This window comes from Pectinophora gossypiella, chromosome 10 (assembly GCF_024362695.1).
Source record: "Pectinophora gossypiella chromosome 10, ilPecGoss1.1, whole genome shotgun sequence".
Taxonomy (NCBI): Eukaryota; Metazoa; Arthropoda; class Insecta; order Lepidoptera; family Gelechiidae; genus Pectinophora; species Pectinophora gossypiella.
The window spans coordinates 14676543-14700737 of record NC_065413.1 but is presented as its reverse complement, the minus strand read 5'-3'; the positions used below and the strand labels follow the sequence as shown (position 1 = coordinate 14700737).

The 24195-nt window shown below is 38.3% G+C and overlaps 3 protein-coding genes across 3 annotated transcripts; 2 read left to right on the top strand and 1 right to left on the bottom strand.

Annotated features, from left to right (window-relative positions):
- Window positions 1-316: 316 nt before the first annotated feature.
- LOC126370004 (uncharacterized) lies at window positions 317-9522 on the top strand. Its single transcript, XM_050014625.1, has 2 exons — window positions 317-8053; window positions 8902-9522. Exons 1-2 carry the CDS (start codon window positions 7625-7627, stop codon window positions 9094-9096), a joined length of 624 nt encoding a protein of 207 aa, XP_049870582.1. The 5' UTR covers window positions 317-7624; the 3' UTR covers window positions 9097-9522.
- Window positions 9523-12999: 3477 nt separating this feature from the next.
- LOC126369991 (uncharacterized) lies at window positions 13000-20277 on the top strand. The gene is made up of 2 exons (XM_050014611.1): window positions 13000-18086; window positions 18269-20277. The coding sequence occupies exons 1-2, from the start codon at window positions 17889-17891 to the stop codon at window positions 19013-19015; spliced, it is 945 nt and encodes a 314-aa protein (XP_049870568.1). The 5' UTR covers window positions 13000-17888; the 3' UTR covers window positions 19016-20277.
- LOC126370436 (uncharacterized) lies at window positions 19023-24195 on the bottom strand. Its single transcript, XM_050015272.1, has 3 exons — window positions 24043-24195; window positions 23307-23445; window positions 19023-19633 (listed from the first exon to the last, which is right to left on the bottom strand). The coding sequence occupies exons 1-3, from the start codon at window positions 24193-24195 to the stop codon at window positions 19044-19046; spliced, it is 882 nt and encodes a 293-aa protein (XP_049871229.1). The 3' UTR covers window positions 19023-19043.

The following is a 24195-nucleotide window of genomic DNA, read 5'->3' as shown; positions in this document are numbered from 1 at the left end:
ATTTTCATGAATTTTGCGACAGGAAATTCCACTTGATATCAACTCAGAATCATGGTCTGAATCATCCCTCATAGTTTTCGCTACGGTGTTACTTATACCCTGTATACGTCTCGTCAAGAAATACGACTGGTCCGCCTTCGTGGCGATTTTGTCCCAAAATGTTTATGTATCTGTATCTCCAAGTTAAAATACGTATCATGTCGTTTTCCATTAACCTTTCGTGTACGAGGTGAATAAATGTTACGCCGTATACGAGGTGGGGTCCAGTGGACCCATGTAAATGTTATTATATCTTTTAAAAGTATATAAAACTAATTTATTCATATTTTAGGGTATTTTGGTAATTAATTAAAACAAATAAATGTAGTTTAGTAAGCAAAATTGTTTAATTTTAGAAAAAATGACATTAAAAATTATATTTTTTTTTTTAGAATTTCTTGATACGTCGAAAGTCCTCGCCAGTTTGTCAACAACGTCAACACCACTCTTCGTTTTATTATAGTAGGTTATGATTTCGGGTTTATTTTTATCACCAGTTCCTTCATCAATTGCAGCATCGTGATGTAGGGTTGATAGTAAATAAACCATCTTACGAGGCTTGGGCACGTACGATACCAGTGTGACGTCATTTTGAAAACCAAATAATGATGTGATTTCATCTCGCCTTGTTTTGAAATCACAAGGGATACACGTTTTGTTTGCTCTCAATGTCCCGACTAATGTTAATTTTTCATCGCTCAATAAATGTGTAGCACCCTCTAAACTTGTAAAAAAGTTGTCTATGGTGATGTTTCGAGACGAACCTGATACAGGTAAAACCATTCTTTTAACGACGTCTAATGGTTTATTACTGAGTGCGTAAGGACTGTCTTCAGGTTGTTTTCCACAGTATACTTCAAGTTTTTGTGTATAAAACGTGCTGCTGTCAACTAGAGCATAGATCTTTATGCCATATTTGGCTGGTTTGGACGGGATGTATTGACGAAAACTACATCTTCCTCTAAATGCCACCAGTTCCTCATCCAATGTCAGGTTCTCGGTTGGTGAGTATATCTCGTCACAGTTTCGTACGAAATATTCAAGTATTTCCCGAATGGGTGCGAGGCGATCCATCGACGCCCTTTGGCTCCTTGATAGCATGCTGTCAAACCTCAAATTATTGAGCAAGAAAGCAAACCTGTTTCGACTCATTGTCATGGGGAATATTTCTAAACCTGTGCCATCCTTATTCCACAAATCATTGGTATTTTGACGTCCGGAACGGTTCAATCCAAATTTTTTAAAGTAAGATTCTACGTTAGAGGACGTTGGTCTGTCTATGTCTGATTTATAAAGATTTTTCATCACATTTGACCACAAAGGGAATTGGCGCATCAAACGTGTTAAGGTATCAATAAATCCTGGGAAGTAATATAAATTATCATGATTACCTGAGTCATCGGCATCATCAAGAGTGATTATAATTTTTTCAGCATCAATTTTATTAGAGAACCATGTTGGATATTCTTGTCTAGATGTAATGATACTCTTGCAATCAGTAGTTTTACATTTCATAGTACTTTCAAATATTGAATAACTTGAATCCTCAATAATTGTATTCAATTTATCGTTTTCTATGATTTCGATTTCTGTATCTTTAGTACAAAATGTGCCTAGATTTTTTAGTCTATTTTTGGCACTTTCACACCTCGTGGGACTGCCATCATTATTCATGCCGTCTCGTTGATTTAAACAAACAATAATTAGATCTGAAATAATCTCTTTTGCTTTAGCATAATCATCGCAACTTTTTAGTTCAATAAGGCATTTTATATAAAAAAAATTAACTCTGACGTCAATATGTTTGAAACAGGACAAGTTAAATAATATTTTTATAAAATGACTTGTGTCTATACGTATATAACATGCATCACTCGCTTCTTGATTGTCTTCTAATTTTCTGTATGAGTCATCAACATATTTAGTAGTAGAAACATGGTCAGTGAAAACCTTTACGACTGCTCCGATTAATGCGGAAGAATCATCTAAAATGACTTCGTTCGGAGCAGGGTTATGTTTTTTCCAATCTTCGAGCCAGTGGCATATTGTATCCATCGTCTGACTTTCGGATATCATTTGTGATATTGGAACAGAACTTTCATTTTTTATGGTTTTCATCATCAATACGTACAAAAATAAATGTTTAGTCACTAGCATCTTGGTATTTGGACCCAATTCTTTGAAAATGCTCCCAGTAGCATCAATACTGAGAACTAATCTATCCAATTTCTTAAAATTTTTCAAACAGGTTTCTTGGGCGTGTGTCCAATAATATACGTAAAATGGGTACAGTGAGATGTGCTTAATGGATTCTTTGTAAGGTGTGACACGTGTCATTATCCACAAAGACAATACTTGATTTGTGTCATAATGTGAACTAGTTCTTTCCTCGTGTTTAATTTGCCTTAAGCAGCCTAACGTGGGCATGTGGGGCGGTTCAATGTCACTAGGTTCCATGAGCTCGTTTGCTATTTTGTTACGGCATACAATTGCAGATTCATGCTTTAGTTCAGCGGACAAATCAACGCGCTTCACTGGTGATAATTTAATCTTTTTTTCCGGAACATGAGTAAACGATGAATCAAAGTTCGTTACAGTACATACACATAGTGCTATTTTATCCACAGGCCAGGAAATCACAACTATTATCGACGCTTTACATTGCTTGCAAAAACCTCTACAAATGATTCTTTCTTGATTCTTAATAGTATAATGTTGGAAAATCCAAAGACAAGGAGTTTTCATTGACTTCACATATGCTTTGGTAAACGATATTTATTTTTAGTGACAGTTTTTCCTTTTTGCGTTACTTTTACTTGTTTGCGAAACGGCTGAATTTTTTCGCATTGATACAAATCAATCATAAAATCAAACTTAATTGACTTACTTAGTGAGCAGCGTTGTTCTTCATTTACTCCTGTTTTGCTGCAAGAACTATCATAGTTTATAACTTCCGTGACATCGAAGAAATAATTGAAATTCCTTTGTAGGGATAGTAAAAGTCCTTTTTCGGAAACAGGGCAAGATAAAGCATTTTTTATTTCTGTAAACACAGGGTCACTTGCAGAAGGAAGATTATGAATACTAGGAAAAATATGCTTGTATGCCAAAAACACTTTTTTTTGTTCTTCCAAAGACACTTTACATTTCCTGCCCTTTTTCATTTTGAAATAATGATGATTTATATTTAAAACACTTGTATTACGTTATCTTTGTTCAAAAGTAATGAAATTTCGACACAGTGAATGTCTAACAGAATTTATTACAATTAATATTAATCTACCCTCTATCACCAATTCACCATAATAAAAATAAGCGCCTAAATGAAAATGTTAACTCAAATCGTATGCGTTTTTGCTCTTCTAGTACCATCAGGCACTTTATATTAAATGTTGATAACTTTTTTAACTTGATACTTACAGGTTAAATGTTTATGAAATTTGACGGCACTAAATAGGCACCAATTGTTGGTCCACAAATATTTTAGTTTCTACAATCAGTTTGAGCACCACAGAGGGGTGACCGTACATCTAAACGTCAGAATGACCGGTCACCTTCAAATTGTTTATTTTGGCGAGAATATCGCGGCACAAATTCTCTGGTTATAGGCACTAGATGGCACTAATAGGGCACCAATTTTTAAGCATATTTTCAACTTGAAATAAAGGGGGTGACCGGTCATTCTGACGCTCACAAACTTTTGTATGATTTCGTAGGCCGTTTCTTTCTCACTTATATATTCCAATTGCCTGTTCGTTATTGCGCTGTAAATATAGTTGACAGCTTGAATGCCAAGTGGCATCGTCGGTACTTGTTTTAGCTCGTAATATCACATCTTTACACTTTTTGAACTGTAAAAACTTGAGAATACGTAATTTCCAGTTGCTATAGTCTGAACCATCGAAGATCGGAATGTTTATATCACTGTTTTTCGCCGCCATTTTCACGTAGATAAATCTTTGTTATTTTACTTCTTTTCCTTCTAAAATCTTTGTTTTCACTTTTCTCTTATAAACTACGCTCTGCTACCATCTTATTATGAAGAAATAACACTTGTTTTAGACTGGACACTTCGTTTTATTTATAGAAATTACTTTTACATAAACCGATACAATCACATCTTGGCAGCCATAATACCAACCGCAGATAGAAAACAAACGTCACAGATCATAATCCAGTGTTGCCAATATAAATGTACTACTATTACCAACATAAACAACTGCATTATAATTTTAGAGTGGGAATGTCAACCATCAGCAAAATAATCAAAGAAACGTGTTCTGTTATTTGGGGCGTATTAAGTGCAGAATATTTAAAGTTGCCCAATACCGAAGAAGAATGGAAAGCGATCGCTAAAGCTTTTAAAACGAAAGCAAATTTTCCTCATTGCCTCGGTGCGCTGGACGGCAAGCACATAAGGATTACAAAGCCAATAAATAGTGGTTCTATGTTTTTTAACTAGAAGGATTATTTTTCTTTTATTTTATTTGCAATTGTTGATTCAGAATACCGTTTCATTTACGTTAGTATTGGTTCATACGGAAAAGAGTGTGATTCATCTATCCTAAAACAATCCAATCTTTGGAAGAAACTAAATGATGGTACTTTAAATATACCAAGATCCACGCCATTACACGAAAATATGCAAGAAGAAATACAATATATTATGTATTTGTTGGAGACGAAGCCTTTACATTGTCACAAAATTTATTGCGACCTTATGGCGGTACTCATTTAGACAATAAGAAAAAGATATTTAATTACCGTCTAAGCCTGGGAAAAAATGTTTGACCGCTTGTATTGATGAAACTTCGAAGTCCATGGTCATTACAGCCGGCTCCCATTCAGGTATCTGGCTTTTTATGAGTTCAAAAAGCAACTTATACGTAGATGTCTTCTTCAGGTAGAAGTGCGTAAACTACTGGAACAACATTTACGTAGTCTTCATTACTTCCAACATCTGCATGTATAGTACAGAGTTGATAAAATGACTTAATACAAATTTTAAATGTGCCATCCATATAGAAATGTTTGCACAGTTTAAAATATTTTTTTATTTCTACACTTGCAAACACAATTACGCGCTTTTTTGCCCCCTATAGTCAGCAAGCAACAATTTTTGGTACTTCGACGTCGGCAGCATTGTGAAAAGTGATTTTTCTTGCTCCAATAGCATTGTTTCTTTTTTTGTAGAGTCGCTTTTCTATGTTGTGAAAATGTGATAATACATACATACATAAACTCACGCCCGTAATCCCTAATGGGGTGGGCAGAGCCACAAGTAATCAAAGACAACTTGCAGCCACTGTTGATACGAAGTCCAAAGATGGATAATGTGATAATTGTGTAACAAAATGTAATCCTTCGTCTTTGAGAACTTCCATATTATTTTCAAACACTTGCGATTGCTAGCCATTGTTATACGTCCACCATGCGCAGGAGTCTGACAAGTTCTAACACGCACAAAGCAAACCGAGTACAGACGCGAGGGGCGCGCGGGTGCGAGAGGGAAGGGAAAACACGTGTTCGTCTACATACAGTTGCCGTCCACGATTTTTTATCGTTTTACGACTGTCGTGCTTGCCGTTCCCACTGTCACGACAAAGTGTCGTAGACGACAGTAAATTGTGTCGTTCTAAATGTGAACACCTCCATTTAAACATATAAGGCCTCGGTCTCGAATTTTGCGGGCAGCGGAGCGGCAGCGGCGGCGGCGCGGGAGAGGGGCGGGCAACGCATACCTGTTCTCGAAACCAGCGGGCAGATCGCGCGGCACTGTAGCGGTGTAGTGTTGTGTTCGTGGTTGTGTTGTCGACATTCGCAAACGAAATGTCTGAAAATCGGCGACAACGGCGTTTTTTATTTCTTCCCATAAACGATTAATTATTCTTCTATTTTTATGGTTCACATCTTTGCTGTTCCATATGGGTCTCCTCTCAAAGATTGCCGAAATAATTTGCTCTTGCACGTCCGAGGACATTTTGATACCTACGTTACGAAAAAAAAGTACAACACTATACTACAATGCAGACGCGCAACGGTCACCGCTCGACTGGAGTGCACCGCTCGTTGACCGCCCCCGCGCCGCTCCCGCGCCGCTGTTTTCGAGGTACCCGGTCCATTTGACGATACGCATAAGATCCTGCCGCTCCCGCGCCGCCGCCGCCGCCGCCCCGCTGCCCGCAAAATTCGAGGCAGAGGCCTAAGCCACGACACTTAAAACTACACGATTATCTATCGTCACGACACGATGGGAACGCGCCTTTAGATTCATCAGATTCTTAGGTTGGTGATAACTATTTCCAACTTTCAAAATTTTCTACAGTTATTCTTTCTCGTTCTTTTTGTTTATTTTCTACATTTACCACATGATCTGACATTTTTTCCAATCTCCTGCTGTTATACTTTTAAATGACTCTTTAATTAGTTTTTCAACTTGCTCTGCAGTAAGTTTAATATTATGACTCGCCACTTTTCTTTTTGCCAAACTCCAAATCAGCTCGATGGCATTTAAGTCACAGTGGTAGGGTGGCAATCTCAGCACCTCATGATCATGCTGCTTTAATATTTCATCAGCTTTATATTTGGGTTCTGATTTACCACGTTTCATTATTTCTAATAATTCTGCTTTAGTGTAACACTCTTCAAATGAAATGTCATTTAAAATTAGCCAATCTATTATCTCCTATTTGCGGTTTTGTGTCGTGGGAGCTTTATTAATGATCAGTGAATGATAACTGACGTTATCTATAACGATCAAACTTGGCTCCTTAAGATTGGGGATTAACATGTCTTCCAGTCATTTATGAAAGTTAGTGGCGTTCATGTCATCGTGGTACTCTGCCATTTTGGACTTTGTGCTAAACACCAATAATGAATTTGGCACAAAACCTTTTTCTGATCCTGCATGAATGAACAATTATATATCTTTTCCCAGACGATATATTTTCAATTGCTCTACTTGCGCTTGGCACCTTGCCACGATTTTTTTGGTTTGTAAATAAATAAATCTGCAGTATTGTCAATTATTCTCATTTTTTCCAACATAACACGCTGTCCTTTTTACGACAATCTTTATGTTTTGTTTTCCATAAAGGCTCTCGCTCTCTAAATAATTCAATAAATACAATCAAATCATCATTACTTCATGTAGTCATTTCGTTTATCGAGTATAGGTAGGTGAGTACGTAACGCGTTAGCCAAGGCGTTCGGCGGGTGCGACGACCGGCGTCAGAGTGAGACAAAATCGAATCGTTGATCGTAAAGAGCCACATACCGTGTCGATTCATCGTTACGAAATTCATGATTGCATGGGTTTTTGTTGCGATTTCCGATATCGTCTTCGATGAAGTAAATCGTTAACGATCTTGATATACACTATCGATTCGTCGTTTCGATCGGTCTGAAGCGACGGATCGTACAGACAAATCGTACCGTATATGGGGCCCTTATGCCTCATACACACGTAACGATTTATCGTAGCGATTTCAGACTGTGCAGATAAATCGAATGTTCCTATTGTCTCGACACGCCTCCGATATCGACGTCGATCAGGCAGTTCTCCGCAGAAGCTCACGCAAGACACATGTCAGTTACGATGGAAGACTATGACGCACTTGCGATATTAGGCCTGGTTATGTGTTTAAAGAAAAAAAAGAAGCGGAGTCTATGGTGTAAAGACTGGCTCATAAAAAGGAAGCAATTTTCTCATACCAACTTGTTAAATGAGTTGAAATTCATTCCGAAAGATTGGCATAACTATTTAAGGATGAATGAGGAGGCATATTTAAATCTGCTGGCTTTAGTTTCTCCACTAATAAAGAAACAAGACACTGTGATGAGAGAAGCTATAAGTCCTCATGAAAGATTAACTGCTACACTGCGATTTCTAGCTACAGGACGTTCCTACCAATGTATGAAGTTTTCTACAGTGATATCACCGCAAGCTCTTAGCCAAATAATCCCTGAAACCTGTGATGCTCTATATGAGGTTCTACGGAAAGAGTACTTAAAGGTAAGAAATTATAAATACTGTAATCAACAAATTATTTATTAATTAAACTTTTATGACATATTAAGAATATTTTACAAAACTTTTTATATTATATCATTAAAATTACGTAAATAAGAAGTAATTGTATTATCAGATTGTGTATGATCTGGCTCTACTGTTGATGGAAATTCTATTGATGATTGAGTGTGTGGCTCAGTGTAAATTATTTGAGTGTGTGGCTGAGTGGAAAAGTTTTGGATGTGTGGCTGAGTGGAAAGGTTTGGATGTGTGGTTGAGTGGAAAGGTTTTGGATGTGTGGTTGAGTGGAAAGGTTTTGGATGTGTGGCTGAGTGGAAAGGTTTTGGATGTGTGGCTGAGTTGTAAAAACTAGTATTTGCAAAATCATCGTATTTTCTTACAGTGTGTGATATAGTTAATCTACCCATTTCAGCCAAGAACAGAGTCTCATTAATAATTTTTTCTGCTATAATTCTCTGTTCTTTTGGTAACTCTTGTAGTTTCATCCCAACATTTTTTCCAAAAACCTCAAAACGATTATCGGGTTGTTTAGGTCTTTTAAAATGATCATTTACGGACTTAAGTACGTCTTCAGTTAATGTATTTTTCCGTGGTCTTGGCCGATTACGATCCGAGATTGATGTAGCCCGTTCGCTATCAGAACGGTTTGCCGGGGACGATGTAATTGATTCGTTGTCAGAATAGCTCCGTGTTAGTGTTGGTGTATCTCGGTCGCTGTCTGGACGATCGTAGCTCGTTGAGTCGAAGCAGGCGGTTGACTGCGTCTGTAGAATATGTAAAAGTATTATCTTCCTGAAATAATTACTAATCATGTACTTATTTTGTTACAGTTTCCAAAAACAGAAGAAGAGTGGAGAATAATAGCGAGAGAATTTGAGCAGACGTGGAACTTTCCTCACTGTTTAGGTGCTATTGATGGCAAGCACGTTGAAATCGTGCCTCCAAGCAACAGTGGCTCGTTTTATTCAAATTCAAATTCAAAAATTCTCGTTTTATTCAAATTCAAATTCATCTTTATTCAGTAGGTAACATAGTTACACTTTGAATCGTCAATTTTACATAACGAACGTCTCATCCGCCTAAAACTACTGCAGCTTCTCACAACCTGTATAGCCGGGGAAAAGAAGCTACAAGAAAAACCTCGGCACAGGGCCCTAGACGTTCTTTAAAAAAATAAAAATAAACATAAAATATTGGTATACAATTGAGTAATTTAGCTGCCTAATATCAGTTCTCAGACGGTTAATCCCATGCATTCATATCTTCTAAATAATCACTAACTTTATAATAACCTTTTTTGTAAAGTTTTTGTTTAACTACTGTCTTAAAACAGTTGAAAGGCAAATTCTGAATGTCAATGGGAATCTTATTGTAAAAACGTATACATTGCCCCTTAAAAGATTTAGTAATCTTATGTAATCGACTGACTTGTAAAGCAAGTTTATTTTTATTCCTGGTATTAACAATGTGCCGATCGCTATTTTTTGCAAATAATCCTATATGTTTTTTTACATATATTAAGTTTTCAAAGATATATTGTGATGCCAAAGTTAAAATATTAATTTCTTTAAATTTATTTCTAAGTGACATCTTGGGTCCCAATTTGTAAATCGCCCGAATGGCTTGCTTTTGCAGAACAAAAATGCTGTTCATATCTGCAGCATGACCCCACAGCAAGATGCCGTACGACATTAGACTGTGGAAGTAGGCAAAACTATAAACATAGACACAGTATGGTATTAATGGCAATCGTTGATGCAAAATACAGGTTTCTGTTAGTTGATTTTGGTACAAATGGAAGGGTTTCTGATGGTGGAGTATTATTGAATACAAAATTTTATGAAAAACTTGAAAGAAAGGCGTTAAATATTCCTACAGAAGAAAAGTTACATAATAGTTCACGAATACTGCCGTATGTATTTGTAGCTGATGATGCGTTTCCTCTAAGACAGGACATGATGAAGCCATTTCGGCAAAATGACTTAGATAGTAGAATTAAAAAGATATATAATTATCGGACATCGCGAGCACGCCGTATAGTTGAAAACGCTTTTGGTATACTAGCGGCGAGGTTCAGAATTTACAGAACACAGATGAATATGTCGCCTGAAACTATTGGGTCAGTCGTAAGAGCAACCTGTGCTTTGCATAATTATTTGATGTCATCATCGCTTAATTCATACGCTCCTTTAGAATGTTTCGATAGTGAACATTATGAGGAAGGTACGATAACGTCAGGACTCACAACAACAGAGTCAACATTTGAACCATTACAAAGAACTACACAAGGCCGTGCAATTCAAACAGCAAAGCAGATAAGAAGTCAATTTATGACGTATTTTGTAACTGAAGGGAAAGTTCCTTGGCAAGACAATTTTATTCATTAATGTCAAAATATAAACTACTAGCGACCCGCCCCGGCTTCGCTCGGTTGCAGTGTAGATTTATACTATATAGCGACCCGCCCCGGCTTCGCACTGATACTAAGTATAGATAGATTTATATATACATATGTTGTATGAATTAAAAATTTTTACCTTTTTAACGAAATAAATAATTTATTTTAATAGATGCAACTAGTATCTACCAATAAAAAAATAAAAAACGAAAGTTTTGTGACTGTTGAGTAGAAAAAAAAAATATCTATCTCTCAAATTATAGCCCAGGAAAACTAGCATCTCTCACTATTTACTAGTTCAAACAATAAATCAATAACAGGCCCTAACCACTACTTTTTTTTACTTATCCCTTAGATAATATTAGTAAAAATACATTATTGTAATAATCCACCTAACTTTATGCCCCCTTCATTTAAAAAAATAATAATTAAATATTTGAAAATTGATAACATATATTTATATTAGTATAGCACTTAAATTGTACCCATAATTAAGCAATAAATATTTTTTCAAAAATAAAAGCTTACCTCATTTTCGTCCTCATCTATATTCGATGTAGATGGTCTCGGTACTTCTTGATCGTATAAAAAACTCAACAACTCGAAGTACCATAAACGAGGTTTATAAATCTCGTCAGTCCCTGCTCCAGATTTACACGATTATTTTATTTTATTGAGCTCTTTTTTATATGTAGTTCGAAGGTTATTGATCTTCTTAACCACTATGTCCCTGGTGGCATTTGGATCTATGGATTTATATTTTTCGACTAGCCTGTTGTAGGCGGCATTTTTTTTGTTGCGTTCATGGTAATCCTTACATGTAGTCTTCCAAAGGCAAATTTCGTTTCGGTAATTTTCTATGAAATCTTGCAGTTGTTCGCGGTGTCCACCTCTTTCGTCTTCCGACATGTTTCCGCGAAAGCGATGTGCACGCCCGCACACTAGCAAACTCTGTGAACTACTGCCGAACTGAGAGATCGCCATCCACACGCAACGATAAAACTGTGCAAACGCAATCGACAACGATTTATTTAATGAAAATTGTAACTGCCACCGATGAACGATTATCGACCACGATTTTTCATACACACGATTGATAAAACTGCGCAAACTAGTCTGCACAGATTAATCGCTACGACAAATCGTTACGTGTGTATGAGGCATAAGTGAGATGGTGTTTTGCCATGACCGAACCTTTTCTATTTATTATTAAGATCATTTTCCTGTCATGGAATTTCGTGTTGTGATACCATGGGCAGACGGGCGGATCTCTCTGAATCTGTGCGTACCACTTCCATTTCTCAGCGCTAACAAGTTTCCAGTATTGTTTATAATAGATAAGATACCCACATAAACTTAACACATTTGCCTGTATTACGCAGATCCAATATACATTGCTTATCATCATCAGCCGTACGACGCCCACTGCTGGGCATAGGCCTCCCCCAAGGATCTCCACGACGATCGGTCCTGCGCTGCCCGCATCCAGCGGCTTCCCGCGACCTTCACCAGATCGTCGGTCCACCTTGTAGCGGGCCTACCCACTGAGCGTCGTCCGACACGCGGCCGCCACTCCAGAACCCTTCCGCCCCAGCGGCCATCGGTTCTCCTCGCCATGTGTCCTGCCCACTGCCACTTCAGCTTTGCAATTCTCCGAGCTATGTCGGTGACTTTAGGTCTCCTGCGGATCTCCTCATTTCTGATTCGATCAAGCAGGGAAATACCAAGCATAGCTCTCTCCATTGCCCGCTGAGCGACACCGAGCCTCCTCACGAGACCCATAGTAAGCGGCCACGTCTCACTGCCGTAGGTCATCACTGGCAACACGCACTGGTCAAAGACTTTCGTCATGAGACACTGAGGTATTTTGGATGAGAAGATATTCCGCAACTTGCCGAACGCTGCCCATCCGAGTTGGATCCGACGAGAGATCTCTTTCTCGAAGTTGGACTTACCTAACTGGATTATTTGTCCTAGGTAAATGTACTGGTCTACAACTTCGAGTGTAACGTTCCCAACCTGAACTGGAGTGGGTGCGACATGGTCGTTGGACATATTTTTTGTCTTTGCCATGTTCATGCTAAGACCCACTCGTTGGGATGCGTTACTGAGATGCTCGAGCATGGTGTTCAGGTCTTCCAGGGTCTCAGCCATTAGGACTATATCATCGGCAAATCGAAGGTGCGTCAGGTACTCGCCGTTGATGTTGATGCCAAATCCTTTCCAGTCCAGAAGCTTAAAAATATCCTCCAATGCAGCAGTGAACAGTTTCGGAGAGATGACATCTCCCTGTCTCACTCCTCGCTGCAGTTGGATCGGATTAGAGCTCTGGTTCTGTACTCGAACTGACATAGTGGCATTTTGGTAAAGGTCCCTTAGCACCTCGATGTACCTATGGTCCACTTGGCACCTCTGAAGAGACTGCAACACCGCCCAGGTCTCGATCGAATCAAAGGCTTTCTCATAGTCCACAAACGCCAAGCAAAGCAAATACATTGCTTAATATGAAACAAAATGTAGTATGACTTAAAATTAAAATTATGTCCTTCTAAAGCCATTAAAACACTTTTAGAGTCAGATAAAATAAAAAAATGGGTGATAATATTTACATCATATATGTACATTAGGGCCTTATAAATAGCATAACATTCTGCTGTAAATATTCAAATCTGGTTATCTTTAATTGAGGATCATTAAGAGCTGATGTTACTCCATCAGCACTTTTTGATCCATCGGTGTACACTGAATATGGAGAGCCTTCTCTATCCATGCCTTGGAGCACCTCAGCATTGTTACATCCAGAAGTTGGACAAATATTGACTGCAGTCATTAATGCTTTATAACTACGTGTATACATAGGCCATTGAGAATTTCTATATATATTTACAAAATTTACTAGAAAATACATACAAATTCTTAACAGTGTAGGAGAATGTCCATCAATGATACCTTTAGTGTCAACAAGCCTTACAGACTTGTCTAAAGGGCATGTCGGTGGCAGAATTCGATCTAGAACACATTTATTATTATATGATATAAATTGTATAACAAATCTTTCAGCTATTTGAATACGCCTGAATACTAATGGGGGTATACATAAAATTTCTTCTCAAGTAACCAAGGCAGAGGTGCATTGTTAAAAAGAATAGGACTCTGACAAGTATAGTATTTTACAGAATATCATAGCTCCACTTTTACTACAGCTAATATTCAATTTAATGTATTAGTATAATAGTTATGGATATATACAAGAGCAGAATTCAATTTATTTACACAATATGTATATAAGAATGTCATCAGCAAATTGGAGAAATCGAATATCTTTATTTACCAAATATTTACTAATCTGAGATGTATACAGGGTGTCCCGTAAAGAGCACGACAGACTGAAATGTAAGGAAGATTGAGGTGTGCCCTACTCGATAAAAAAAAATGACCTCAGTAAAAGTGTCACCGTTTTCGAGATATTCCCGACTTTTTATTTTTTTCGACAAATTCTGCTTTTGGTCAGTTTTTTTGTTGCTGTGTGTACAAGAAAGCAGATAACTCTGTAATTTATTTTTTGTAAATATTCTAGAATAGTAGATCTACCATATTTAAATACTATTTTGCTAAATATCATTAAGTATCTTTGAAAAAAAAAACATTATTCTTATTATTTTTTTGTACAAAAATTATTTACCTCAACTTTGGCATTCGGTGGTGAAAAAAAAATGTACTGGACTGTCACTGCACATTTTACAGATAACTTACTTATTTAATAAGGATTTCAGAAAGGTATAATACTGGCCATATTTTTGTAGAAAAAGAAAAGAAATTGCCAGTATTGTGCAAAAGGGGCTAATTCATATTAAATTTGAATAATAAATAAAATACACATGTTTGAGTAAAAAAATCATTTTTTAATATTTAGTCAATGAATACATCTAGTATGTGCTCGAATTGCCGGCCTTCTTGTGCGATACACGCGCGGCACCTCTTAATGAAAGCCCTTTTTAACCGTCTTAAGCTTAATTCTGATATTTCTTGGGCTGCTGTATTAATTTGTTGTCGCAGGTGTTCTTCACTCTGAATAGCTTCTTTATACACCTTGTCCCTATAGTATAAAGTTCTTCAGGTCCCCTGGGGTGGAGTGAGGTGTGGTTCCTCCAGACGGTGCCGAGGCTGTATCAACTACGTGTTGAGCTGTCATCCCCTGCATCCTGGCTGCTTGGAGTGACTCCACTCGTAGTTCAAGCATTTGTATCCTTTTGCGATCCTGTTGGGCCTGCTCATGGATCGTGTTCACTTTGGCCAAAATCTCCTTTTGAGTTTTCTGAATATCTGTTAAGAGGGTGTACATCCAACCCCCATCTTCCACTGGTGGTCCTTCATGCAGCCCCAATAAAAGAAATCCAATGGATTTAGATCGGGGGATCGAGCAGGCCAATTGATTGTGCCTCCTCGTCCGATCCATCGACGAGGGAATGTAGAGTTTAAATGGTCCCTTACTTGACGGCCGTAGTGCGCGGGGCACCCGTCGTGTTGCAGCCACATTGCACGCCGCTCCGCCAGTGGAATATCCTCAAGTAAAATCGGCATCTGATTTTGAAGAAACTCCAAGTAGTTATTGGCATTGAGAGTGGGTGGCAGTTCGACCGGTCCTAGTATTTGGCCATTGTAGATACCGGTCCACAAATTTATTTTGTATTGGTATTGAGATCGATCTTCCCGCATCTCATGTGGATTGGATATCTGCCAGCTATGCAGATTGTGTAAATTAAAATAGCCATCGCGCTTGCAAGCTCCACAAGATTTTATTAAAAAAATTGGGATCCGATTGATGTCGTCTCAGCATTTCTCGGCAAAAGTTAACTCGTGCCGGGTAATCCCGTGGCTGCAAACTTTGGACTCGTTGAATGTGGTATGGGTGATACGAATGACGTTGCAAAATTCTGTGAGCCGTAGATTTTGGAACCCCGGTACGTCGTTCGATCATCCGCACTGAAGTTGAAGGGTCTTCTTCAACTTCGTCCAATACAATATCTTCCTCTGCCGTTTGTGGTCGTCCTTCGCTCGTACGCTGCCCAGGTACACGCCCGTCAGAAATGGCTCTATGGGTTCGCGTAAAAACCTCATGACCTGGATGCCGGCGGTTAGGGTATCGCTCAGCATAAAGTCTCGCAGCAGCTCTGGCGTTACAGCGAACTTCGCCATAAATAAGATGCATATCTGCATACTCATGCGACGTGTACGTGGACGCCGCCGCCGCCATTATTTAAAGTTCAAGCGAACTAGCACAGCCAGTCACAGTTCAATTCACAACACAAAGTTCACAGATAACTAAGTCCAAATCGTTAGGCAAATCAGAGTCCGAGTTCCAAGCAAAAAACGTAGTACGATAGCAAAACAACAGCGGTAACAGAGCGACGACGTGTGCGCAGGAGAGCGTTAAGGATCGTACTGGCTGCCCTGGCTGGCGGCTGGCAGGCAGAGGAAGGGGCAGGAAAGTGACAAAGACAGACGCATCCTTTTGCTATCGTAAGAGCGAGATAGCAAACAGGATAGATAAGCACAATAGCAACGGCTGTAGATATGACAATAGAAAACCGGTCGGTATCATAAAAAAAGGCCAGAGCAGGTACTACCCGGTCAAGCTAACTGTAGACCTGAGTGTGAGCGTGGTCGTTTCATGTTATTGTTATCATCAATTTAGCATGGCCAGGGATGGGTAAAAATGTGTAATTTAAACTTAAATTAATAAATCGGATTTAATAACAATCAGCCCCTTTGGCATAAAACTGGCAATCTCTTTTTTTTCTTCAAAAATATGGCCGATATTATACCTTTCTGAAATCCTTATTAAATAAGTAATTTATCTGTAAAATGTGCAGTGACAGTCCAGTACATTTTTTTTTCACCACCGAATGCCAAAGTTGAGGTAAATAATTTTTGTACAAAAAAATAATAAGAATATTTTTTTTTCAAAGATACTTAATGATATTTAGCAAAATAGTATTTAAATATGGTAGATCTACTATTCTAGAATATTTACAAAAATAAATTACAGAGTTATCTGCTTTTTTGTACACACAGCAACAAAAAACTGACCAAAAGCGGAATTTGTCGAAAAAAATAAAAAGTCGGGAATATCTCGAAAACAGTGACACTTTTACTGAGGTCATTTTTTTTTATCGAGTAGGGCACACCTCAATCTTCCTTACATTTCAGTCTGTCGTGCTCTTTACGGGACACCCGTATAATCTTAGCTTAGTCATATACCTAAACAACTAGGTTTTATCCTCAGAGGGATGTGTAAAGTGTCAGGACGGCAGGTCCTTGACAAAAAAGGCATGGAGTAATTGTTGAGGACAAATACTCCATGTATTAGTAGAATATCAATGTGAGAAAACGTTACAATACATGATAAGTTAAATTAGTCATGGAAGAAGGACATCCAGATTGAATCCTGAGATTGTATTGTAACGCCTGCCGCGTTTTACTACTGACTGTAATTGATCTTGTTTTTCTGTTAGGAACTATCAAAAAGTTATCATTGAAAACACTTAAAAACTACTGCTTAAAACTAAAATATTATTACATAAATAAACTTATACTAATTAATTTAACAAAACATAGCTATTTACAAAATAATTCCGTTAATATTGTACGACTTTAATAATTATCACATTGCGTAGGTAGCCGTACCTACATTCCACAGCCGAGCCGCTACTCTTCCGATCGGATGTTCGACACAATCCTTCTGCCTTTGTAGCGAGAACACCTCGATTACTCGTATATTTTTTAAATACGTTTTTTTACTAATTTTGTCTACGATATAATAATTTATAGTGTTGTGTTATCCCCATTAATTAGGTAAGTGTAGCAATTACCATTTTTATTAGTTTAAATATCAACGTAGACTAGTACATGCTTTCTTTGTTCATTGCATGACTGTCATTTTTCATAATCATCGTGTAAATGTATTTTCACGCTTTAGTGCTTATTTTATATCATATGGCGCATCCACACATGCCGCCGGCTTATGCCGCCGGGTTTCAGACCGCCTTGCCGCTGAATGCAGGCCGCCGGCTTTACCGGCGGTTGCCGGCGGCCTGCAGATGCGGTTGCAATTTTCGCAGCAGTGTTGTGACTTTCGTCGAAGTTAGTCGTGTACGTAGGATTGAAAGATGTTGGACTATGATATAGTTGCGTATATCGCAAGTGTTGTGTTGTATGTTATTATTCGTAAAAAGAACCGCAAAATCAAACGAAGATATTGGGTCAGACCAAGTCTACGAAATAGGCCTAATGTGTCCCTGATACTTGAAGATTTTTAGAAAGGATGACATAAACCGAAGAAATATTCGTTCGAAATTTAACACTTTTCTAAGGATCTCTAGTGAAGAATTTGAAATATTACTGAATTTAACTGGACCTATGATATCAAAAACTGACACCCGCTGGAGAAATGCTGTGTCAGCTTCCGATCGACTAGCAATTACTTTGAGATACCTGGCTACAGGAGACTCTTATTTTTCACTCGGTACGCTGTTTAAAGTGTCTCCACAAGTTATTTCTTTAATAATTCCAGATGTTTGTCAAGCGTTGGTATCTACATTATCCAATTATTTAAGGGTAAGTACAAATATCCGTAACATATTAGGTAGTTAGAAACTGAACCTTCCTAAGTAACATATCTATTCCTAGTCGAATTATAATATCTATGATTTTATACTGTACCTGGAACTTCACACACATTTTACATACATATAACTAGAACTACACACACAAATATCACAAACAATTTTATTTTACAGATGCCGAATACACAGGAAGAATGGCTATCAGTGGCTCGGAGTTTCATGCAGAAATGGAATGTACCTAATTGCGTAGGTGCCCTCGATGGGAAACATATACGTATTTCATGTCCAATTAATAGCGGTTCTGAGTTTTTTAATTATAAGTCATATTTCAGTATTGTTTTGCTAGCTTTAATCGATGCCAATTATAACTTTTTATACGTGGACATTGGATGTCAGGGCAGAATATCTGATGGTGGAGTTCTACGCAATTCAACTTTATTTGATATGATACGAGATGGAACTTTAAGTCTGCCACAAGCGATTCCATTACAAGGGAGAAATACACCTGTACCTTTTTATTTCATCGGTGATGATGCTTTCCCCATCTCACAGAATATAATAAAACCATTTTCTGGATATCATGCAAAAGGATCACCTGAGAGGGTTTTTAATTATAGAATTAGTCGCGGGCGCATGGTTGTAGAAGACGCGTTTGGCATTTTATCTAATAAATTCAGAATTTTACATTCACGCATTGACTTACAAAATGAGAAAGCAAAACTTGTCGTGATGGCTTGTGTGCATCTGCATAATTTTATGAAGAGAAATGAAAGAACTACTGATGGAGTTTTGAACGAAGAGCAACAAAATATTCCGCAGATCGCTCTAAATGTAGAACCAAGTGTAATTAGAAATGTTATTTTCTATCGGAACAAGGTCAGCTTCCTTGGCAATATCAATTATAATGTTTTAAAGAAATAAAATATGATTATTCAAATAATTGTTTTATTTAGGAATCAGAAACATTTCTTAACACTTCTGTAACACTATTTTCGGTTAAATTATTTTCCAAGACTTGTAACAGACTGTCACTTGTGTTGACATCTGGGCTATTTTGCATTTCATAGTCTGATTGAACAGAGTAAGAGGGCGAAGTTGAGGGCGATGGTGACATTGTTGACGTTGTAAGTTGGCCTGTGAAGTATCCTGGACGAACATTTTGATAACGAAGAGGCTGAGTAGTATTATTGGTATCAAAATTCATCGGACCCATTCTCATTTCTGCTTCATAGACAATATTCTGGATTTGATGTTGTACTGTACACATCGTGTAATGATCCATCTTCCTCAACTTGCTACTTATATAGTCTGCAAATATAGCAGCATCATCGCGTTGCCTTGCATTAGATGTAATCTCCCTCAGTAATTGCAAAGCTTCATCAACTTCAGGATCTCCCTCTATGTTTCGCTTTCGTGACCTCCTTGTCGAAGGTAGCGTAGTCTGGGGAGTGATATTAACTTGAGAAGACTGAAAATAAAAAGGAAATCTTATAAATAATTGCAAACAAGCTTTAACATTATGTTTTGAAATATCCAATCAGTATGTAAATATTTAATAAAAACCGGCCAAGTGCGTGTTGGACTCGCCCACGAAGGGTTCCGTACGGGGTTCTATGAAAAATGAACGTATCTATTACCTACAACTAGCCAAAATACAAACATTTTTCGGCAAAAAATAACTTTGTTTTTCATACAAATATATAATAATAAAATAACAAAGTTATAATTTGCGATTTCACACGTTTATTGTATGGGGACCATTTTTATTTTTAGTATTTGTTGTTATAGCGGCAACGGAAATAAATCATTTGTGAAAATTTCAGCTTTCTAGCTATCACGGTTTATGAGATACAGCCTGGAGACAGACAGACGGACAGACAGACAGACAGACAGTGGAGGCTTAGTAATAGGGTCCCGTTTTACCCTTTGGGTACGGAACCCTAAAAACCAAGCTTATAAACATTACATGTATACAGTCACCATTGATGACGCCTATACCTACACTCTTGATGAGCGCTTATTCCCGAATACTTCGCTTTCGGTGACCAACGACCAACTTAAATGTAGCGATAATAATTTTACCATAATACATAACCGAGGAATATCCGTCGGGGGCTGCCATTAACCCAGCTAAAGTTTTTCTAGTGACGTGAATACAATTATTGAAGAATTGTAGATGTTTAACGACGACATAAAATACACTTATGAGTATGATTAAATTTCTGTTGAAATTTCATATAGAAAAGGCAGCCCCCGACGGATATTCCTCGGTTATGTATTATGGTAAAATTATTATCGCTACATTTAAGTATATCTTCGAGAAACAGACACGTTAGGAAAAAACTGTAAACATCCATATTCATTGTTTAGGTACTTAAGTATATCTATTACCGATGTCTCGAGATATCAACTCTTTTTTAGAAAGTATTTTTAAGTCTAATATAATATTTCGTTACATAATAATTGGGTTAAGTCGGGGGTTTTGAGTTATTTTATTCTTTTTCGATGATATTTTTACCGTCGTGGGTTTTTCCAAAATTTTTAATTTTGCTTAATGTTAGATAGCTTTTTAAAAACAACTACCTACCATAAATTTATCTTGTTCTTTGTTCTTTTTCTTTCTAAATTTATTTTGCTAAATTCACTTTTATTGTGTGTAATTTGCTGACAGCCACATCTTAGATTGCTAAGCTTGCTTGCTATCCACTTCCCATCTTCAATCAAGCTAAGGAATCGGCATGTGGCAGTCAGACTGGGAATTCGGACAATTCTTGAAATGACTAATTCCGGGTTCCAGGGTTCACCCTTCGAGTTCAGCAACCACCGGACCCACTACCGGTCCTGTACTTACCTCTACCGCTTCACCCTTCGAGTTCTACAACCGCAGGACCCACTACCGGTCCTGTACTTACCTGCACCGTTTCACCTTTCGGGTTCTACAACCCGCTGGATCCACTTTCGGTCCTATACTTACCCCACCGTTTCTGCTGCCCTGCTGCGCGCGCCGGTGTACCCCGTGTCGTCGTGGGAAGAGTTACAGGGAAGTGGTAGTTTTCCTACTGCACCAAGGGTGCTCAGCCAGTATCAAATTACCTGCGACCCAGAGATCCGATCTATGTACTTGCTAGGGATTTAACGTCAATAAACTGGGTTTTATTTCTATATACCGTTTTATTTACCCTAGTAAGTACAACCTATTTGATTCGCGTGATAAGAACGCGACAGTATCGCTAAGCTGGAACTACATAGTTGACCGCAGAAAAAGTATCCCTAACGATAAACACAGACGGTAGTCATGACTTGGGAACTAGACCCTGAATGTAGACCTTGAAGTTAGACTTTGCAGTTGAACATTCAAGTTGGATTTTGAAGAAGTTGGACTTTGAAGTTGAACTTTGAAGTTGGACTTTGAAGTTGTACTTAGAAGTTGGACTTTGAACCCACATCTCGTGGGACAATATTATAACAGCATGTTCCCTAGTCGATGGACTAAGCCATTGGTTCTATACAGAAGATCTCACGACCCTTCCATCATCATATATGTGGCTTATACACCACTTTAAAAAATAATCGCGACGGGACTTTATATTGCCATCGTCATTGCGTAAATGATCTCATTTACGCAATTTACGCGATTGACATCTGTCAATCCGACATAACTTTTTCCCGGCGTGCTGGCACTCACTCGTATGCCATACAGCCAAGTGGGAAGTGTCAGAAAAAACGTGTTACATCGCATTTTACAGTTTTTTCTTCAATAACAGATTTCCATTGAGAATATTTCACAGAAGCTGTAACATCACCTGGCTTAAGTGTTGGATTATTGCATTTCTCACACACACCATTCATACAGTCGTAAGAAATTACGTTGCAACTATAATCGTCTAAATAGTTTTCTCTGTACTCCCGTGATTAACCTGTTGTAATGTTTTTAATTTGTTCAATTTCAACTCGAAGTTTTCATGTTTTACACATAAACACGTTTCTCTGTCTCTTAATTTTGGAGCGACCACCCAAAACGGCTTTGCTCTTAAAATGTCGCATAAGACAAAATTATTCCCGTTTCGTTAGCAAATTTTGATGTCAGTGCTTTAACTGAACATGAAAGGAGGCGTTTTTGTTTCTTAACACTTTGACTAAAACGCGCCTTCCATTTTCGCCGTGTTTCCTCCATGGTTCGCCGGCGATTTTCACCGATATTGCAACATGTATAAAATGAGAACTATCAATGATGGATCTATAATTCTTTTTTTATTTACACTATTGATTTGTTTATTTTTAGGATAAAATTAAAAAACATATGTAAATTGTTTTTTTTTATTTTAAAAATGTAATACAAAAAAGGGGGTTTATGAAAAAAAAAAAAGTCGAACATGATCTTGTTTGCCTGTAATTTGTGATTATGTTGTATAATCCTTGCGTGTATGAAACACTTTTAAAGCAAGGATGATAGCACAAAGGCACGTTGCAGTCTGGGCAGTAAAATATAGTTTCTTTGCGTCCTCGTCTGCCAGTGTTTGTCTTAGAAATGTCTGCACAAACTTTGCACACTCTTGCCACTTTCTGCTTTTTTTCGGTGCTCGGTATCCTTTCGAGAAAGTGCCTTCCCACTAGTCTGGTACTGCTGCCTACATGGTGTGGGCCACGTGAGGGTCCTGGTTCAGCCTCTGGTGAAGTTTGCAGCAGCTGGTCACCACACTCCATCAGGAACTGCGAGAATCGTGGGCGGCGGCGTTGAGACCTTGATTTATTATATAAATTACATAAGCGTTGACCATTGCTCTTGCTACAAGGTTGAAAAACATTTTTTTCCACCACTTCATGCTTTTTCTATTCAAGGAGTAGTAAGACACATACTGGTCATTCAGATCTACACCACATTTGTGGTGGTTGTAATCCAGTATACAATCTGGTATCAGCCTTTTGGTCACACCAACACCTTTGACTTTGGCATCCACCTCTGTCCAGCTAGCTCCGTGTTTCGTAGTAAGCATGAGTACATCACGCTTGTCCTTCCATTTACACGCTGTTAGATTGGCCCGGTGACAAAAGGCCATTTCGCTTTTTTCCAGCGGTTGATGACGCCAATCCCGTGGCAGACCACGACGATTCGCCATTACAGTGCCAACAAGGCGAGTTTCCTTTATCCATAATAAGTCTGCGACTGTCGTACTTGTAAAGAAACGATCCATGTATATGGTGTGCCACTTACCGAAGTATGGTTCACTCAATTCCGTGATAATTGTTTCCACCGATTTCGAGTCACCCATGTAGGGAACCATGCGCAGTATATACCCTGTTTCCGCGTCGCAGAGCATGTACACGTTCATGCCATATTTATCGGGGCTTATCTTTATTGTACACTTTGAAGTGCACTCGTCCTCTAAACCCACAAGTACCCTCATCGATAGTCAAGTTCTCATTGGGATAATAACACTCTTGACACAACCCACACATCTCATCAAAAAAAGGTCGAAGTTTGAAAAAAGCGTCGTACTCGGGATCATCTCGGAGTTTGCGTTATCATTCAGATGGAGACAGCTGTAAATGGCTCGGAATCTGTTTCGATTCATGTGCTTCCCGGCGAATGGAGTGGCTATTATTTCCCGTGTAGACCAGTATGAATCAAAACTTTCCTTGTGGACAAGTGTCATATGAATCACGATAGAAAAAAATGTCTTTAGTTCAGATTTTTTGACAGCTTTCCATTCGTATAACATAGTGCCAGGTTTCAGAATGCCTTTTCTTGCTTGTTTGGCTTTCATTTGCGCTGCGTAACGGTTAGTTTCGATCTTTACAGTGTGCCAAAAGGAATCGGGGAAAAATATTGAAAAACAATCCAACTCTGACGACCTTTCATCGATTGGAGCCAATACTTGTGATATTTCTTGAAATACTGGATTTTCTGGCGGTTCTTGCACTGCTTGGTATGACCATCCATTACCTACCTTCATCCATTTGCGGATATGCGGGTACCGCCGCGCCCGCGAGTAGCAGAACGCGTCGCCGAGCGACCGCGACCGCGGCGGGATCTCGTATTTCTTCTGAGGTACACGACTCCGGCCCTGTCCGTGTTCCGGTTCAGATAAGTCGTCTGACAT